We start from the raw sequence: 19,163 nt of genomic DNA, 5'->3' as shown, positions 1-19,163 counted from the left end.
CAAGGTTAATAGCACCCCTAATGTAAACAAAAAATATCGAAGTAACTATGAGAAAAAAAATGGAAAAAACAATTTTTTTAATTATTAGTTAATCGGTTATCACCTTTGATCTTAGTAAATTATGAAAAAATTTTTGCTTTGCTTCTCAAAAATTGTCCAACTATCATCCGTAAACAATTACTTGACAGTTCAGAATGAAAAATCATAAATCCAGTTTTTGAGATCAGTCGAAAAAAATCTGACGATTTTACAATTTTGAAAAAAAATTATGGAAAATTGAAGATAACTTTAAAATTTGAAGAGTATGAAAATAAATTTTTTTCAGGAACTAGCAGCAAGGTTATTTCCACCCCCAATGTAAACAAAAAATATTGAAGTAACTATGAGAAAAATTGGAAAAACAATTTTTAAGTTATTAGTTAATCGGTTATCAGCTTTGATCTCTTAGTACATTATGAAAAACTTTTTGCTTTGCTTCTCAATAACTGTCATACTATTTAAAATAAACATGATCGAGCATGGTATGATTGCAAGGGTTTCCTTTAGCCAATAAAAATTGAGCAAAAATTTTCAATTGAACATGATCGAACACGCTTTTTTTTACAAAATATAATGTTTGGATACGTTTGTTAAAGTTTTTCTAGCAATCGAAAATTCAACAAGGAGTGCTCTGGCCTTCGCTTCTTGGGAGCTGCACCAACTTGAGGCATCTCAGAGCTCTGTGGCGTTTCGAATTAATTTTCACTGGTTCGTCGTGGTGTTTGAAAATTTGTGCCCGACAAATTGTTGCAATCAAATGGCTGCTCTCCGTTGCTCACTGAAAAATGTCGTTGATAATTGAGCCCTGCGGAAAGAGAAGGACTCGGTGTTGGAGTGATTGAGGGACTGGGGTCATATGCAGGCGTTACTGGTGCACTCATGGGAGTGTTACTGTCTGGAGATTCGGCTGTTGACTTGAGTCCCCACATATCAGCCAGTTCATCGCATGCCCGATAAATTCCAAGCTGATTTTCGCACAGAGGAATGCACTCGCAATCATAAGATAAAAAATTCGCCTGACTTCATCAATCAACGTGTCCACATCGTTATTTTCGAAGGCAGGTGTGGTTTTGGGTGGCAAAAATGCACCAGAAGTATTAATGCTGCTTTCAGAAAGTTCTGTTTTGTTCGGTAAAGCCGCAATTGCATTGATGAAAAGTTTCGGAATTAGGCAGTGTTGGTAACTTGTCCAAATTTCTCCTACTTTTTTCTGTTGAATCAAAACTAAAAATTTTCGTATAAAGTCTGATAGACCAGTGTTCTTTCGCGAGAAATTGCGGATTCAGAAAGAATTTTGACAGACATAGTTTGGTCAGGTATTAATCCACAGAATTTTCACCTCAACTGTTTTGCGAAAGGAACAAAATGAAATGAGAAAAACCAGTTTCACTCACTCTAAGCTTTCGTATTATGTGGTGTTTACTATGTTTCATTCCTGAGTAGTCTTCCAAGGTAATAACATTCTTATCTAAAGTCACATTAAACGTGTTCACACAGACATACATGAGGGGTAATAAGATAATGGTCACGTTGGGTAGTTATAACATGTAGTCCTAATTAATGGGAATTCGTGTTCATAATGTTTGCTTTACATTGGTAGATACAAACCTTATCTCAGGTCACATTTGCTAAACACATGTTTTACAAAATCCTCGTTTAATTGAGTACTTGAAGTGTAATAAAATTTTTATCTAGAAAAATATGGAAAATTGAAGAAAACTTTTAAATTTGAAGAGTATAAAAAAGTTTTTTTCAGGGACTGGCAGCAAGGTTAATAGCACCCCTAATGTAAACAAAAAATATCGAAGTAACTATGAGAAAAAAATGGAAAAAATAATTTTTTTTAATTATTAGTTAATCGGTTATCGCCTTTGATCTTAGTACATTATAAAAAAATTTTTGCTTTGCTTCTCAAAAATTGTCCAACTATCATCCGTAAACAATTACTTGACAGTTCAGAATGAAAAAGCATAAATCCAGTTTTTGAGATAAGTCGAAAAAAAAATCTGACGATTTTACAATTTTGAAAAAAAATTATGGAAAATTGAAGATAACTTTAAAATTTGAAGAGTATGAAAATCAGTTTTTTTTTCAGGAACTAGCAGCAAGGTTATCTCCACCCCAAATGTAAACAAAAAATATTGAAGTAACTATGAGAAAAAATTGGAAAAACAATTTTTAAGTTATTAGTTAATCGGTTATCAGCTTTGATCTCTTAGTACATTATGAAAAACTTTTTGCTTTGCTTCTCAATAACTGTCATACTATTTAAAATAAACATGATCGAGCATGGTATGATTGCAAGGGTTTCCTTTAGCCAATAAAAATTGAGCAAAAATATTCAATTGAACATGATCGAACACGCCTTTATTACAAAATACAAAATAAAATGTTTGGATACGTTTGTTAAAGTTTTTCTAGCAATCGAAAATTCAACAAGGAGTGCTCTGGCCTTCGCTTCTTGGGAGCTGCACCAACTTGAGGCATCTCAGAGCTCTGTGGCGTTTCGAATTAATTTTCACTGGTTCGTCGTGGTGTTTGAAAATTTGTGCCCGACAAATTGTTGCAATCAAATGGCTGCTCTCCGTTGCTCACTGAAAAATGTCGTTGATAATTGAGCCCTGCGGAAAGAGAAGGACTCGGTGTTGGAGTGATTGAGGGACTGGGGTCATATGCAGGCGTTACTGGTGCACTCATGGGAGTGTTACTGTCTGGAGATTCGGCTGTTGACTTGAGTCCCCACATATCAGCCAGTTCATCGCATGCCCGATAAATTCCAAGCTGATTTTTGCACAGAGGAATGCACTCGCAATCATAAGATAAAAAATTCGCCTGACTTCATCAGTCAACGTGTCCACATCGTTATTTTCGAAGGCAGGTGTGGTTTTGGGTGGCAAAAATGCACCAGAAGTAATAATGCTGCTTTCAGAAAGTTCTGTTTTGTTCGGTAAAGCCGCAATTGCTTTGATGAAAAGTTTCTGAATTAGGCAGTGTTGGTAACTTGCCCAAATTTCTCCTACTTTTTTCTGTTGAATCAGAACTAAAAATTTTCGTATAAAGTCTGATAGACCAGTGTTCTTTCGCGAGAAATTGCGGATTCAGAAAGAATTTTGACAGACATAGTTTGGTCAGGTATTAATCCAGAGAAATTTCACTACAACTGTTTTGCGAAAGGAACAAAACGAGATGAGAAAAAACCAGTTTCACTCACCCTAAGCTTTCGTAATTTGTGGTATTTACTTTGTTTCATTCCGCGTGTAGTCTTCCAAGGTAATAAAATTCTTATCTAAAGTCACATTAAACGTGTTCACACAGACATACATGAGGGGTAATAAGATAATGGTCACGTTGGGTAGTTATAACATGTAGTCATAATTAATGGGAATTCATGTGCATAATGTTTGCTTTACATTGGTAGATACAAATCTTATCTCAGGTCACATTTGCTAAACACATGTTTTACAAAATCCTCGTTTAATTGAGTACATGAAGTGTAATAAAACTCTTATCTAGGGTCACATTTGCTTAACACATTGCCATTGAATTCCAGTGCATTGTGTTGGCTTTTGCTAAGTTCATTTGTTTGTGTACACTGTTTTGTGATTAATAAACATACTCAAGTAGGCGCTAGGCGTACTTGAGTCTGTATTCCCCAGTCATTTGGATTCTATTACGTAAATGACGACATTGTGATTTAATCCCAACTTGCCGCCACCATTAAGCTGAATAGTCAAACACATTTTGAGTGTGATAAAAGAATGTTGCTCACTATGCCTTTTACTTCTACCAAAGATACAGAGTACGGAGATAGTTATTTCAACGTTTCCAAAACTGATAAGCGGTTGATTAGGGCAACGCTGAAAATTTACGAAAAGACAGGAACATATGTATTTCTGAAATTGTTCAAAAAAAGGTAAAGAAGAATACGGTTTTGAACAAAGAATTTCTCTAACTTTGGACGAGTTTGGGAGCTTGGTGAAAACGGCAGACAAAATTCCTGATTCAGAAAAGTTGTCCAAGGAAGTTTCAACAAAACCACCACCAGCAAAAAAACCGAAGCTCCAACAAGAAGTTGCCAGCAAAGATGGTTGAAGCAATGTTTGAGCGATCTCCAAAATATTTCAAGCAGTTTCAAAAACAATTCAAATTAATAATTCTTGAGGATAAACCCACTATTACGAGTTTCAATAATTATGCAGTGTGTCCCCATTTTGATTCTGAATTCTGTCAGCTTGCAACTAACCACTTTCATCTAATAGACACATATAGCACAATTGAACTCAACGAGACTCTGAAACAAATCAAAATTTATGCAGTTCCCTGTCTTCTCTCAACTTTCAAACACTTATTTTCAACTTCTACGAAATTGGAGACGAATGGAGACGTTTTTTCAAAACTGAAATTGGCCATTGAATATAACAACAGAGCGGTTGAAAAATTGGGTTCTGTGACAGTACGCAAACGGCTTCCAATATTCGACAGCAGCTCCGGCAAAAAACAGTTTGACAAAAGCAACAGTCTACAAAACATCAAAAATTGGTGGACAGAAAACAATCCACAATGTCATCTCGCTTTCAGCCGTCAAAGAGACTCAAACTGAAAAACTTTGTAGTGAAATTTTTTAAAAAGAGTTGAACAAATTCTACGTGGTCCTCATTCCGGTGCTTTTTGTCAAGTAATGGGCATATTTGTTAGCGATTATGGAAAATAAGATTTTGACTCTGAGCTATTGTCTGTTCGTCTTGTGTTTGAAGAAAAAATAAAATTTTGAAAAAAAATTTTTCAAGTTAGTATCGTTAAAGCATCATATGAAGTGCAAAGCGAAGCAATTGAACATCATTATTTTTTTACAGTTTGTCTTTCACTAAATATAACATGCGCAATATAAATACAAAAAAGTCTACAAAGTTCTGAGTTTTGACTCTGAATTGGTTGATGTTCGAGAAATTGACATATTTGTGCATTAGTGTCAGAGAGTCGGTGATATAAGTCTTTATAGGCAATAATCGATTGTCCCAAGGGGTTCGCGAAAATAATTTTATTGTTTCGATTACATAGAAGAAGCCAGTGTGTACCAGGGCTGTTCGAGGGCGAAGTATTTACTATGAGAAAACTATTTATGTGGAGTTTTTGTGGAAAGTTGTTGGCAGCGAATACACCACAAAATTTGTATTTCAGTTTTCTACATTTTTGAATGAGGTCATTGATATCATCTTCATCCATTAGTTGGTTAGATTTTTTGAAACCCGGCGCGCAGAATCCTCAAAGGTGGTGCTAGTTTTTTCGCCAATAATGAAAATTTCAATATTGCTGGGCAAGGCAGCCGAAAATTTCAGCTCGATCGAAATTGAACAATTTGTTAGCTCGGGATGAGTAAAATCGTGAGAAGCTTGTTGAGTACTAGTCAAGTCAAAAACCAATAAAAAAATTGTTTGGGTAGTCTGTCAAACTGATGCCATGACCATTGTCAATATAGGCTATGTCTGATATCGTATTGAAATAAAGACGCTTATCATCATTTGTTGATATTGGACTATCTGCGACTGGCATTCCATTTCGATAGATGTAAATCTGTTCCAAATCAAAATTTCGGAATTGAAATGGATTCTGTCTATTGTTACCGAGAAAAGCTTCGTTTGTGTTCAGACATAAAGCTAATCTTCGGATTGGTTCCCTGGCAAATATTTCTTCTTGTTTCCAACTGTGAAGACCGGATCGACAATTTTCACTTTATAATGCTTAGCGGCATCATCTGACATAATAACAAAGTCATCAATTGATCTCCGAAAAGCAATTCGAAGAGTTACACTACTCATTAGATGCCTGTCACATGTGAAAAAGTCGACTGCAACCTTTGCATAAAACGTGCGTTCATTTGACTGTCTGACTAAAGCTTTTCTTCTATTTACTTCAGTAGTTGATAAGGCTCCCGCATTTTCCTCATACGAGTAGCCTTGACAAGCTAACTAAGTGTTTTTTGTGTCTTTGTTGTGTGAAAACTGAGTCTCAATAAAACTTTTGTGAGCATAATTTCCATTTGCATTCGATATTTTTTAGTCCGTTGGCTGACACTGTGCAGTCAGAGAACAGTGAATGCAGCACATTATTGCAAAAGTAGGGAGCGTCAGTTTTAGTCACATCTGCAGCAGCTGTACCGTCATATTTTAAATTTGCTTCGGACGACTGAACAATTTTACGTTTGACTTCCAAGAATATTTTTTGTAAATCAGTAAAGTTATTTCTATCGCCAGCAACTTCAAATTCACACATTGGACCATTGGGGCTATACACCGGGCCCAGTTTTTGACAAGAATTTCCATCAAACGTTATTAAGAGGGATGGTTTCTCAAACAGGTCGAGGGAACTGTGAGTTGCCTCATTTGGTAAAAAATTAGCTGTCATCTTTCACCTTTGCAAAAAATCTGATGGACTTCTTTTTGGAGCTCTTGACTTTGAAATGAATGAGGTTTTGCGCTTTTTTGTCAACTTATTTGAACGACTTTGTTCATTTGTTTCCTTGGTCGTTGTTGAAGTTGCCGCGCTCGTCCTCCTCTTTGTTTTTTGATGGTGTTTGAAACTGTGTTTTTCAAGGCTTGTTTTGGTGACTTTTTCTTTGAGACTACATCTACAAGTTCGGGAACACACTGTTTTAAAAGCTCTCTCCCGATACGTTTTGCAGCCGGTAAAATAAAACGTCGAGCCAATGGTAAAGCAATGCGTCCATTTCCCGCTGCTAAAGCCCCAAATCCACTTCACTTTGCCTATAGTTTCCGGAGAAGTGCGGCAATGATGTTACCTGATTGGCATAATAGGAATCCATGCTAGTCAGAAAACTTTTTGAATTGTTAAGTTAAAATAACTTTACCTGTTCCCGAAAAAGGAACCAATTGTCTTGTCTCAGTGCGAAGCTCAATTGAAATTGATTGTATAGTGTTTGATAACAGTTTTTTATAGTCTAAATTTGAAAAAACAATTCGATGTGCTGGTTCGAGTTCGCACACACTACCGTTTTTTAGACGTTGTTTTGAATCAATGACACGCAATAACGGAGCTTTTGCGTCTCCCACATACTGATACTCACTAATGTTTGTTTAAATGAAAATTAGGTGCTTTCCCCGCATAGATCAGCAGGAAGTTCTCCAAAGTACGCTTTTGTCTCATCACTCTTCATTAACTTATTTGATGTAACTGTACCCATTTTGTAACCAATGTGTACACCGCGTCCATCTGGATTTCCCGTAAGGCCCACAATGCTAGGTATCTCCTCAATCGGGAAGGTAATGCCCTCATGTTTACCAAAAATTATTTCATATTTGCCAGTACTCTTGATTTCTCGAAACGAAAAATTGGGAAGTCCGACTGTTCGCTTAATGGTACTCATGAGCTGAGCAATTGTGTCAAAATTTCCTGTCATGAAAGACAGTTTTTCTCCATTGTGAGGCCGAGAAATGACATTAGCATCAGACGAAAGTTTTTGTGAGTCTTCGTATCCCTTAAGACTGTATGCTATTAAATCTCCATTCAAGACGTGCTCAATTTTTGAGAGAAAAATTATTTCACTAAGAGCCAGAGAGATGAATTTCAGCATTGAAAAAATTTCGGTATGATGCCAGAGTATTCGATCCAAAGATTTCTATCGACGCTGACGAAATAACATGAACAGTAAACTCATCGTCAAGACTATTTCTACTCTTTTTCCTCTTTCTGTTCACGCACCAGTTGCAATTCCAGTTGACGGAATATCTGTTATCTCAAACACTTCATCCGTGACAGACTGCTTGTATCCCGTTCTGAAGGCTTCGTCCTTTTTAACGATTCTGACAAAATCTCCAACAAAGAACTTGGGTTTTTGCGAGGAACTAGTTTTAGCGCTCAAAGACACAAGATGTGGCACTTCTTTTTTTGTTACTTTGTTTGGTGCAAGTTTAGTTACCCGGTTAACACGTGAATTTATTGTTCTATCAAATTCGTCCAATTTATCAATATAAGACTATGTCATCTTTTACTCAAGATATTTATAGATGATATTTTTCAGTGACCGAATGTTCCGTTCGGCAAAAGCAGACTTTTTTTCACTAAAGGTACTGTATAAATGAATTCCTCTTTTGTCACACAAGTTTTTGAAAGCTCCGAGAAATTCTGTGCCATCGTCAACCCACACTTTTTGTGGTTGCTTGTACTTGATCTTTTTTTTTTTGAATGCCTCAGCTGCTTCCGTTGCATATTTCGTTTTCATTGGTTCCACTCTAAGGTATCGTGAGAGACAGTCAACTGCTACCAAGAGATACTTTAAATTGCGATTGTAATCTGCAAGCTTGTCAACATGAGCCAAATCGAGAGACCAAATTTCGTTGATGTCCTTCACAATCACTTTGAGTCTTGGAAACTTTAATCGAATCGAGTGGTATTTTGTGAAAGACGGCTTAGTTTCTAGGTAGGACTTGGTTTTTGCTAACTTCAGATTGCTGTGTGTTTGTAATCTTTTTGGGCTTCCAAACGATGCAGGGCCTTTTGATTAGAGTTGTTCCAATGTTTTCCTCTCAGAAGATGAAACGAGACCATTTCTTCTGTTCGGTCTCTTTTTTGTTTGTCTTTTTGTTTTCTTTCGAGGCGTTTTTTCGGACGCCCCTTCCTGTTTGAGGACTTTGTTGTGTAGGGAAGAATTCTTATTCGCTCTCATAGGCTTCTAGTATTTGCTTTGCATGTGTTTGAGACAAGATCGGGCGTAAGTTGGAGAACCAATAATATTTTTGAATATGCCTCTTGATCAATTCTTTTAGTTGGTTGTTGTAAATCATACAAAAAAAGGAGAAACTTGTATATCCGTGGACTCGTTGTTAATGTAAATCAAACTACTTTCTTCACCAATAGTAACTTTATCTGATTGGAGGATAATATCGAGCACTATCTCAGCACGTTTGACTTCAGTTTTCTTCAGTTTCACTTTTGCCATTATCGATTCAAACGTATTTTTTGGTTTTTTTTGTGATGATTGCTTCCATTTTGCTGTCATCACTAACGGAGTCCATTTTTTCGGGCTCCTCTTGTTGCCTCTGTTTGGACCACTCTATCTGCTTTTTCAACATTTTCCTCAGTTGTCGGTGTGTCTCGCTGCATAAGAGATAGCTGAGCAGCTTTGTTTCTATAAAAGGGGTTTTCAAGGATCTCGCTTCTAACGCGCTGCTTCGTGATAAGCATCCGCTTTGGGACTAAAATGAACTCTTCGGTATGCATTATGCTGTGTTCGGATAAACATAACACGAAAAAGCGACCGTTTTTAAGAGCTCTAATCCTCTGACAAACATTTTCTTATTTTTCTAAATGAAGTTTCGTGATTTTCGAGTAAAGTTTTGGAAATGGGGACGTTGCCATTGACAAAATTGAGGAAGCGCTCGCAGAAAATTTGAACAATTTTTTAGAAGCTGCCTCGATCAGTTTTTTTAGGTCGATATCCGATACTTGTAGCATTTGCCGCAGCATACATAGTTCTTTCTTTTTTATCGGTTATATTTGTAATTACAGCTTTCGCAGGGGGTAAGTAAAAAATTGATGGTCCTGGTGGCACAATGTTGGAGCAGTAACGTAAAGCGTCAGACATTTTTGGGTCTAAGTCAATTAATAATTGACCAAATGGTTGTTTGGTTGCTAGCTCGTAACTTTCTTTCAAAAACTGTGTTGTTGAGCTGACGACCAATTAAAGCAATCTGCTGCACATCACGTGGAGATTTGAATAAAATAGTATATGTTGTATTAAGGTCACTAGTTCTGGACCATTTGCTCTGTTGGAACCGATTATGTCTCACATAAATAACTCTTATATTTTTATGCCGACCCGCTGTAGCTAACTTGGAAAACTCTTTGTCGTTGAACATTTCTTCACAAGAGTCATCAAAAACTAAAAGACAATTATCCAGTCCTGTTATTTGTTCAAAACTAGCAAATTTTAAAAACTGTATGTTCAGTTTTCTCTCCAATGCCTGACATTCAGGTTGATCATGCTGGTAGAAATTAAAAATAGACCGAAAATTAGGTGCGAATGTATTTTGAAGTAACATTTTGAAAATCAATTGTTTTTCCGCAACATGGACCACATATCGCCATAAACAGTCTGTCGGTAGTTGAAATAATTTTATCCATAACTTTGGATTGGGAAGAGCATATCCAGCTGTACAAGAAAGAAGTGAAAACCGAAATCTTGACTCTTCAAAGTCAAGGTTGAAAAACTTAATGAGAGAAACAGCAATTAGAAAAAGTATGATGAAAAATTGTGTAAAATATACAACTTCAGATCGAGGCAATCTTGAATAACAAAACCGCCTGGACTGTCTTTCTTGACTATTGTCATCGACGACTAGATCGGTTATTCCTCCCTGAATCTATTTGATCCTGAAATGGACTCATTCAAAACAAGATTTTTTCGAAAATAATGAATTAACAAAGCATAGGTTAGGTTATTTTGTTAGCCAACAATAAAAATTCATGAGTTGTATAATTGGAGTTTGCATCTGCTTTTTTGTAGGTCACTGTGTAACTGGCTTTCACACCACAATCTTTCTCGTGGTAAACAATCGAGTCCAGATTTCCCTCTCGGACAACTTGCTTAATTTCATCCGGAAGACTCTCATCGGTCAGAGACATCGGAACTGCTACTGGCCGCTTGGGCGTAGGTAAAAAAGGGGTTAGTTTCATTCTTCGCATTTTCTCTTGCATAGACATGGTAGAGTTGAAAGTACTCCAGAAGTGATAGATAGTTCTTGAAAGCTCCAATTTCAGCACTACTGCAAGCAATTTGTTGCTTTCTCAGTACGGTTTGTCCTCGAGTGTCAATTTTTTCTTCTTTAACAAATGTTACAGTTAACTGATTTTCAACCGTTATGCAACTGTACACTGTCAAACTGGGAGATAAGTTCACTTGAAGTAAAGATGGGGCCGTTTTTTTCCGATCGGCGATTCATTCGTCAGCCACTGATAAAACAACTTGGCCTTTTTCTTGGCGCAGTGTCTGCTTTTTTGTCGATGTGGGCAGCTAATTGAATGCAAATCGCAAACTGGTGTCTCGATACCGCAACAGTTTTTCGATTTTTGAACGTAGTAGGCTCTCTAGTTTAGTCACCTCTTTCTGAAGTAGTTGCTGCAAAGTCTGTTTTTTCCGTCCCTTTCGAATAAAATTTCGACAATGGGAAGCGAAGAACTATGCTCTGACGAATCTGTTGAAGATAACAGTACGGGTAGTCACCGCTCTCCCAGGCCAAACCATGAAGAAACTTTGAGATCCAACGATATGATTTTGTTCACTCAATGAGAGCGTGTTGATGGAGGCTGGAGGCAGAAAAGACACTGTATCGGTGTAGTTTTCCGTGAAAACGGCAAGCTCTTTTATGATAAATCCTGACTTTTTTTGTCGAAAGCCCTCAAAATATAGAACCGCATGCGTTTTCAACATTCCATTAAAGTGAAGTTGTTGTTGAAAGTTTTCACATATAGACAGAAGGCAAGTCCTGTGACGTGACCAAGATACTCGTTTGTTACTGGACAGGGTAGGACATACGAATAACCCGGTCCCCTCTCACTGTATTCAAAGACAAATCCAGAAGCGTCATGAAGAATTGCATGTAGTCTCAAAATTTTGTAAGATTTGAAATATTTGTCAAGCGAGGAGTTATCAATACCAATCAAACCACCATAAGGCCTCAATTTCAATGGATGTCCAAATCGATGTCCGGATCTAGGTAAAGACAAGTTGCTAAAAAATATAATAATCTTTCACCATATTCTGAATGTTCTTTTTTTACTTGCTGGTAAATCTCGTGAATATTTTTCAAATCAACCGTTGCTATCGTTGTCATTGTTGAAAATGACTTCCAGAGAGTCACCTAATCCCCTTAATCATTTCCTGCCTGGGATAACTACCCTCACATGTTTAAGGTTCAATGATAACCCCCTACTCTCACATGTTTAAGGATCGAATGGTAACCCCCCTCTCTCTATGCCCCTATTTCATACTACTGGCAGTTGTGTTTATCTTAGGCTTTTTTTACTTCTCATTTTCGTTTATCCATTTCTAGTAATCGGAAAATTGGATTGTTGTGTTCTATATTATGCTTTTTCAGGTGCCCATCAAATTGTAACCTGTGAAGTAATCTTTGCTGTCCTTAGGAAGATGAGTGAGCTCCTTGGTCCTTTGAGCGAAATATTGATGCGAGAAGTCGGAGCATTATTTGCGAGCGCATATTACCGAACCTCCTTTCTTTTAAATTGTTTTTAGTAATATTGGTGGGCTTGTTCTGGCTCTTGGCCGCGATAGTTTTGTACATCTACAATTACTGCTCGTCTGAACGTGAAATTTGTCGCAACCGTAATTTGCGAATGGACTGTAAAATATTAAAAAGAATTTTGAATTTAATCGTGGCAGCATTGTTTCTCAGCTAAAGCCAAACCATAGCTTATGCGGTCTCTGACAAAACTACCAATTTCAGAGCTCAGTCATTGTATAGACGACAAAGATATCTTTCTCGTCGAAATTATCCATATACGATTTTGATATGGTATCTAAAATGGTGTCTATGGCGTTATGGTATGGATGCTATTATCATTGATAATTGTGAATGCTGCATGAGATTATATACTCATATATTTGTCTCACGAAATGAAATAGGTAGCTGTATCTATATGGACTGTTCTTGCGATGAAAATTTGTGATTTTGAAAAACAAGTTTACCTTTGCTGTTTTGTTTGTTTGTTCTGAACATTTCTTCATTGCGTCAAATAATCTCAAAAACACAAAAAGGGGGGGGGGGTGTCATCCACCCAATGGACGGAACAGTTAGCCCCCCAATATGAAAGATTACAGTAGGGTATATAACTTTAACTGCAAAGATGCGTGTATTTTAGAATTACAGCAACATGCTAGGCTATAAAAGCCGCGTGAAAGCGTTAAATTAGTACTCTACTAATTCAATTGCTGAGTCAATGTCATTTCCAAGAGCAGTATTTATACCTTTACCTTTTTTACCTTTGCTAGAAGATAGAAGAGTTCAGCTCGAACAGCTACCTGTGTTACTGTCTCAAAGCTAAACAACCGATTTATATATGTATATTGTTGGAGCTATGTACGTTGAGAAAAGAAAGCTGACATTTGTGATTGTGGCTTTCAATCAACCATCTCTAATATGATTGATATACCATCGGTGCGAAACAATTCCATGATTTTTTATTCTAAACTAGTTTGTTGTTTTAATGAAATTTTTAATGTACTGATCTCGATAATTTAATACGAATTAAACTTTGAAACTGTTTTGAATGTGAGTATTTTGACAAAAACTAGTTGTTCTGATTTTCATAATTTTAAGGCTTCTTACCTTATTTTGAAAGTTATTGTTTAGTCGGTTCGTTCTTAATATGCAAAAATTTCCGAAATAAAAATACGAATTAACAAAGGTGTTTCCAATTTTCAAAAATCTTCGAAAACCAGTTTGTTATCGGTGCTCAAAACTTCTGCGAGTTTGTTAAAAAATATATGATCAGAGTAGTAGCAATTTTTCTCAAGCAGTTTTTTATATTGATGTAAATTTGCCAGATATCTGAAAACTCTACTTGTTTTGTAAACTTTTCAGAAAAAGAAATGGCAGAAAAATCTGTTGACGACGAACGAGGAAGAAAAAGAGCAAAAGGTCGAGGCGGGTCTGAGCACGAGCATGCCAGTCCTATTGGGCCGAATTTTGGGCAAACCGGTGAAAACCCAGTTGGCCGACAAAGTGACCAAAATTCTTCGAGAACACAGGTAACTTTAACTCATCAGATTTTTTGTTAATTTTTAGCTTAATTGTCAGTGTATTGAAAAAGCGATGTGATACGAGTTACGATAAACGTTATTACCTACGATTTGTGTTACAAATATTGTAAAATGGGTCATGTTTTGACAGACCAGGTTCAAACAAAGCGCAAGTATTGAAAATCGAACCACCGCGGTCCTAGCTAGTCACAATTGGTGGCTAGGCTAGAGATATGCGGTTGTCTGCTATGCAGATAGATTTACAAGCTACCTAGAAAGCTAGCTTACACACCCAAAAAGCCCTCGTGATCGCTAGATTACGTTGATCGATCATAGACATCCCGGAGATTCCCCCTGCTGAAAATATCAGCCTCGAAAATGAGCAAAAAAGGTGAGTTAATTTTCTTTTCACTGTTTTTTTACAATTCAGTTTACAGCCATCTTAAGTGAATTAAATTTTGATAAAGTGCGATTGTTATTCAATATCAAATTTGGTAAGGTCAACAGCGGATATCAAGTTAGTAGTGTGCACACATTTTGATTGTCGCGGGTTGTTCAAGCTCACTTGAAGATTACTGATGAGCTTTTAAAGCACGCAATTTCGTCAGCTGTATTTTTCACAGCTGAGCATTGAATTGCAGAATCAATTGAACAGGTAAAAGGTCAATAATTGAGGTAAAAAAAAAGATAAATTGCTCTCAAACCAAGATTTTAGAAATTTAAGTCCTGTTGGTCTTTTCGGTGCTGTTTTTGTGTCACCAACTTAATTTTCATTGCCTGGTTGTAACCGCGCGTGATCTAAATGGAGTTTTTTGAAGAATATAATGTAATTTGAATGTAATCACTCTCTAACTCGAGGTAGTTTATGTCGGAAAGTTGATCAAAATGAGCCAAATATTTCTCATTATTGATCATTCTAAATCAGCCAATTAACTTTGGTGGTACATCGCGTTTCGCGCAACCTATTCGAAATTTAGAATTATACACACGGCATGCTCGTATATTAAAAAAAAGTATGCTGAAAAATCTTTCAGTTTAGAATATGGTTTAAATTTTGGATTTTTAAGAACACTAATTTCTATTTTTCAAAAAGCATCTTTTGAGAAGACTTGAGTTCCTTAGTTTGAGAGCAATACACAATACTTTGGTCTGTTGCGTTCGTTAATTGGCCTAAAGTTCACTGACCCGAAAGTCGACAGAGCCATGATTAGTCTGTTACAAGACTACAATGGTCCGTGTTTTTGACTCGGACGCTTTTTGCCAGTTTAGGAACATCCGGGAACGTTTGGCATCTCGTATCTTTACTTTCTTCGTTATTTTGTGCCATTTAAATACTGACGTGATAGTGATTGGTGTGTACGAAGATTGATAGTTCGTCAATTCCTCAATTCCTGTTATGTTCTGTCTCGTTAAATGTTTCTTGAAAAAATGCTTACGCAACAATTTGCAATATAGCTTTTCATTAATTTTTACGACGGGTTTTATGGTCATGCATTTTTCCTGAAAATCATTTGAAAGGTCAAGAATGATTTGATCATATGAATGATTTTTTTTCTCGTGCAAAAATCATATAAGTAGTAAAATTTGGGGTGGCTAACCGCACAGAAATCGGATCGCTCCAAAGCCAGTCTCGAACCTACGCCTAAATTCTCTGTCCCAAACCCAGTATAGAAAGGACCAAATGATTGGGTTCGAAACTAATCACAGAAGGGAGACATTTTCTGTGCGGTAGACCACCCCAAATTTTACTTCTCATATATTTCCTAATCATACAAGTATCATACGAAATTCTAATCATAGTGCCTCCCATGAAAGTATAGCTCCAAATTATAATATTATTTCGGCAAGAGAGGGGGGGTGGGGGTGGTTGGTACATCGAAGTTGGCTATTATTTATGGAGTCTTGTTAAACATTTTTCTCAAAGAAGGTTAAAAGAATCTGAATAAGCTAGCGCAGGAAAGCAACCTGATAGACAGGTCATTACGGAGGTCAAGTGAGGGCCAGATTTAAGATCCGTGCTTGATGACGTTGACATAAATTGAGTTTATCATACTGGTTCGAGGTCCGGATGTTAGATCCAGCGCATCAATGAATGACAGGTCTTTATGAAAGGCGTGGAACTAGAGTTTGATAAGTCATGCTTCAATTTGAGCCATGAATGGAGCTGGATTTCGACTGTTATTGATGCTCTGTGCGTGGTGACATTGTGAACAGTTCAGTTTGTTTGTGATCAAAACTGTTTCCAACTATACCCCCCACCCCTCCCCCCCTCCATCTGGGATTAAAATCAGCGTTTTCCTTTTAACCACTTTGATTGGAAAGATTAATTGTAATTGATTGTCCCACCTTTTTTGGCTAAAGAAACCATTGTCAACAAAAAGCTATTAACCTGTTAAAGAGGAAACTTTTTCAAGTGCCACATGAAAGTTAGATCTGCCCATCATGATATACAATGACATAATTAACCAATGGGAGGGAGAGTTATTAGCTAGCGAGCGCGACTTTTCTGGGGGGGGGGGGGGGAGGTTGGTGTGGGTGTTAAAATGTGGAAGAGCTTATTCGTTATAAATAAATGATGGAAACAGTTGGTGTGGTATACTTAATACATTAGCTTCTCATATTGATACATCTTGATATTTGGGCTAACTTGCATGTTTATCCTCTCCTTATATTGTTACCAACTATTGTTTACCAGAATGCACTATAGAAATTAACCCCGTGAAATCATAACCCATATGTACATGAGTCTATTAAATATTTAATAATCGATTATCAGTTCACACTAATCGCTGCTGCGCCTTTTGAGTTCTGAGACACTTAAGGAGGATTTCATTTGACTGCGAGCTCAAAGTCAGTAATGCAATGCGCAAGGGGTTGTGGGCGATTCCATTTCTATTTGCCGGGGGGGGGGGGTCATTTGCTGAAACTCATTGTTGTGATCCATAAACTGTTCATGATATTGAATTGCGTTCATTTAGTTTTATCATCTTGTGTATTGACGTACTAGTGGTTTTCTCACTTTGAGAAATTTGTCCAATAGTTGTTACTAGATTCAAGCGTCTATGTTCGGATTGTTTGATGAATTGCTTCGTATTGAGTGCCTTATGTCTCTGAACTGCATGTTGACTTCGGCTAGTTTTCCGGGGTGTGCTCAGTGGTCCAGTGTTTCAGACAAAGAATTTATTTCTGTGCTGATGATCATTTTTATCGGCAATTTTTTTCACAATTATGCAAGTCGATGTCTTAAATTTTGTAAGCAAAAGATATTTGTAAGATTTGACTTAATCTGGTTGAGCGTTAAATAATTTCATTGAGAAAATGAATTCTTTTGCAATCTTGCAATTGTCGATTGCTCTCTGACACTTTTTATAGCCATTAGTTAATTATTTTGCGCCAGTTAATCATTTTAAACCAGTTTAAGTGAAAGTGATTTCCAATATACTGCATTTTATTGATGATTCTGAAATGAGTTTTTTTTGAAAAGTTGACAAATGTTGGTGTTTTGTACAAAATGAAATGTTGTCTAAAAACATTTTAAAGAATGTTGTTTTGCTTTTTTCATACTAATAAGTGACTCTCTGATTAACACGTGATTCAGAAGTAACTTTCTGACTTCTAAACTTTTAAACTGTTAACATGTTTACAGACTGTCGGGATGATTGATAAAATTTTATTTTTCCTGACTTTTTGACTTAATTACTGTAAACGCGTGTCTTTAATATTGATAGAAAATTTCCTCTCTCGAGCGTTTTCACTGTTTAGCTTGAACATTGTCCATCATTTTTTGCCGGCTTGACTTGTTTGAGTTGACTTGCTGTAATCAAAAACGCGATTAACATTTAAAACTTAAGTCCATCTAGTCTGATCAGTTCTTTTGGACCATTAATAAACTCATAAGTGTACGGTTAAGCAAAGCTGCTGAAGACTGCTCGAGGAGGCAGGTTTCACGGTTTTAAGGTCAGTCATGGGCCTGTTCATCTGCCCCCGTGCAACCCAACATATCCAGGCCCCCTGAGGCGAGCCCCTCTGTGCTTCAGCTACCTGAAACCAAAGATTACCCCGCACCTGTCCTTCGAAAGCAATTCGTCCGATATGGTAGTCGGTATGTTATCAAATTAGCCGTGGTGACATTTTTGTGGAAATATGTTTTCATCATCTTTAAGTATATCAGCTTGCATTACTGAGCAAAGAAGCTAATCAATTTGTTTACTACAATTTTTTTTATTAAAGCCGTAAAGCGATAGCTGGGGATATTTTTGGCCTTCTCTTTGTTTTTTACAATTCAAAGAATTTGAATTTTATTGGAGCGGTAAAGTTCTGTTTGCATATTTTCATGATTTTTTAAGTCAAATTGAAGTGATGATTTTGGTCAAGCCGAAACAGGAAGTGAAGCGAAAAAAGTGTTTTTTTCTCGGCCTGAAATTTTTCGCTCTAATTTTTACGAAAAGTGAAAGTACACGTGCGGCAATTTGACTTTGATTGCACCGTTTTTTATGACCTGATTTTCCTAAACTGTTTTTCCAATCCAGTCATAGTCCATTATCAATCAGGTGGTGTTTTTTGGTTTTTGAGTCAATGACATTTTAATTGAATTGTAGGTCAAGATTTGTCCTGCCATGTATTTTTAGTTTGTTTTACCTTTCGATCACGGTTTTTCGGTTTACATAAGTCACGACCTTCACATTTGATTACTGATTTACACAGTGCACTGCTTCAACTGAATTTAGATTGTCTCTAGCAAATATACTCGATTTTTTGAAGTTCAAGAAGCGAAATCAAAAGAAAAGTGATAGACCAATAAACCCTGGACATTGAGATTTGATGTTCAATTTAACTGTCAAAGACTGCGTTAAGTTATCAAAGTTCCTTGCTTTATATTTCTGCTATTGTTTGTAAGCTTTTTGTCTTCGAATTGGAGGCTGAATTCGCCATATTTTTCAAATTTAATGAAACTGCGGACCAAATTAAAACGTGTTTTGAAACATAGAAAAAAAAGTTTCACAGTGTGTCAACACAGTTCAGTCCGTTAACGAATCGATTCGGCTACTTTTATTTGGCTACGTTTAGTCATTTTTGTTTCTATAATTTCACTATGAACCTTAGATCAGCATATAGAGATCGTTAGGGTTGAAATATAAAGACTTGAGCTTCAGAAAGTTTTAACCCTTTTGCATCCGCAGTTAATTAGCTTTTGAATTGAATTTGCATTCTACATTAACGTTTTAAAGTTTTTTGCCAACAGTATTTAAAAAAAGTTTTTGGGTCATGCAATAGGTGCTGGGCTCTGTTTCTTTTTTTTCGCTAAATATACGAAAAATAATAAATGAAACATGCAATGCTGATTTCAACTTAT

At 36.6% G+C, this 19,163-nt stretch overlaps 2 protein-coding genes across 3 annotated transcripts in view; both read left to right on the top strand.

Moving 5' to 3' along the window:
* LOC142353346 (metabotropic glutamate receptor 3-like) overlaps positions 1-12,295 on the top strand; it is an 83,649-nt gene extending 71,354 nt beyond the window's left edge. Inside the window, exon 10 of the mRNA XM_075405578.1 lies at positions 12,150-12,295. The gene's annotated coding sequence lies outside the window, so the exon portion shown is untranslated. The remainder of the gene's footprint in view (positions 1-12,149) is intronic.
* A 268-nt stretch (positions 12,296-12,563) lies between these two features.
* The window catches only part of LOC142353565 (uncharacterized), a 34,987-nt gene continuing 28,387 nt past the window's right edge, over positions 12,564-19,163 (top strand). The window contains exons 1-2 of one of the 2 annotated variants that reach the window (XM_075405842.1): positions 13,691-13,819; positions 13,962-14,201. Coding sequence is in view for 1 of the 2 variants with exons in the window: in XM_075405841.1 (XP_075261956.1) it covers positions 13,661-13,819 (159 nt within the window). In the remaining variant the exon portion in view is untranslated. Of the gene's footprint in view, positions 13,820-13,961; positions 14,202-19,163 lie in introns of both variants that reach the window. The other variant, XM_075405841.1, reaches the window with a different exon arrangement.

This window comes from Convolutriloba macropyga, chromosome 14 (assembly GCF_964194025.1).
Source record: "Convolutriloba macropyga chromosome 14, txConMacr16.3, whole genome shotgun sequence".
In the NCBI taxonomy this organism is placed as follows: domain Eukaryota; kingdom Metazoa; phylum Xenacoelomorpha; order Acoela; family Convolutidae; genus Convolutriloba; species Convolutriloba macropyga.
The sequence above is the reverse complement of the archived record's forward strand: the minus strand, read 5'-3'. Positions and strand labels throughout refer to the sequence as shown.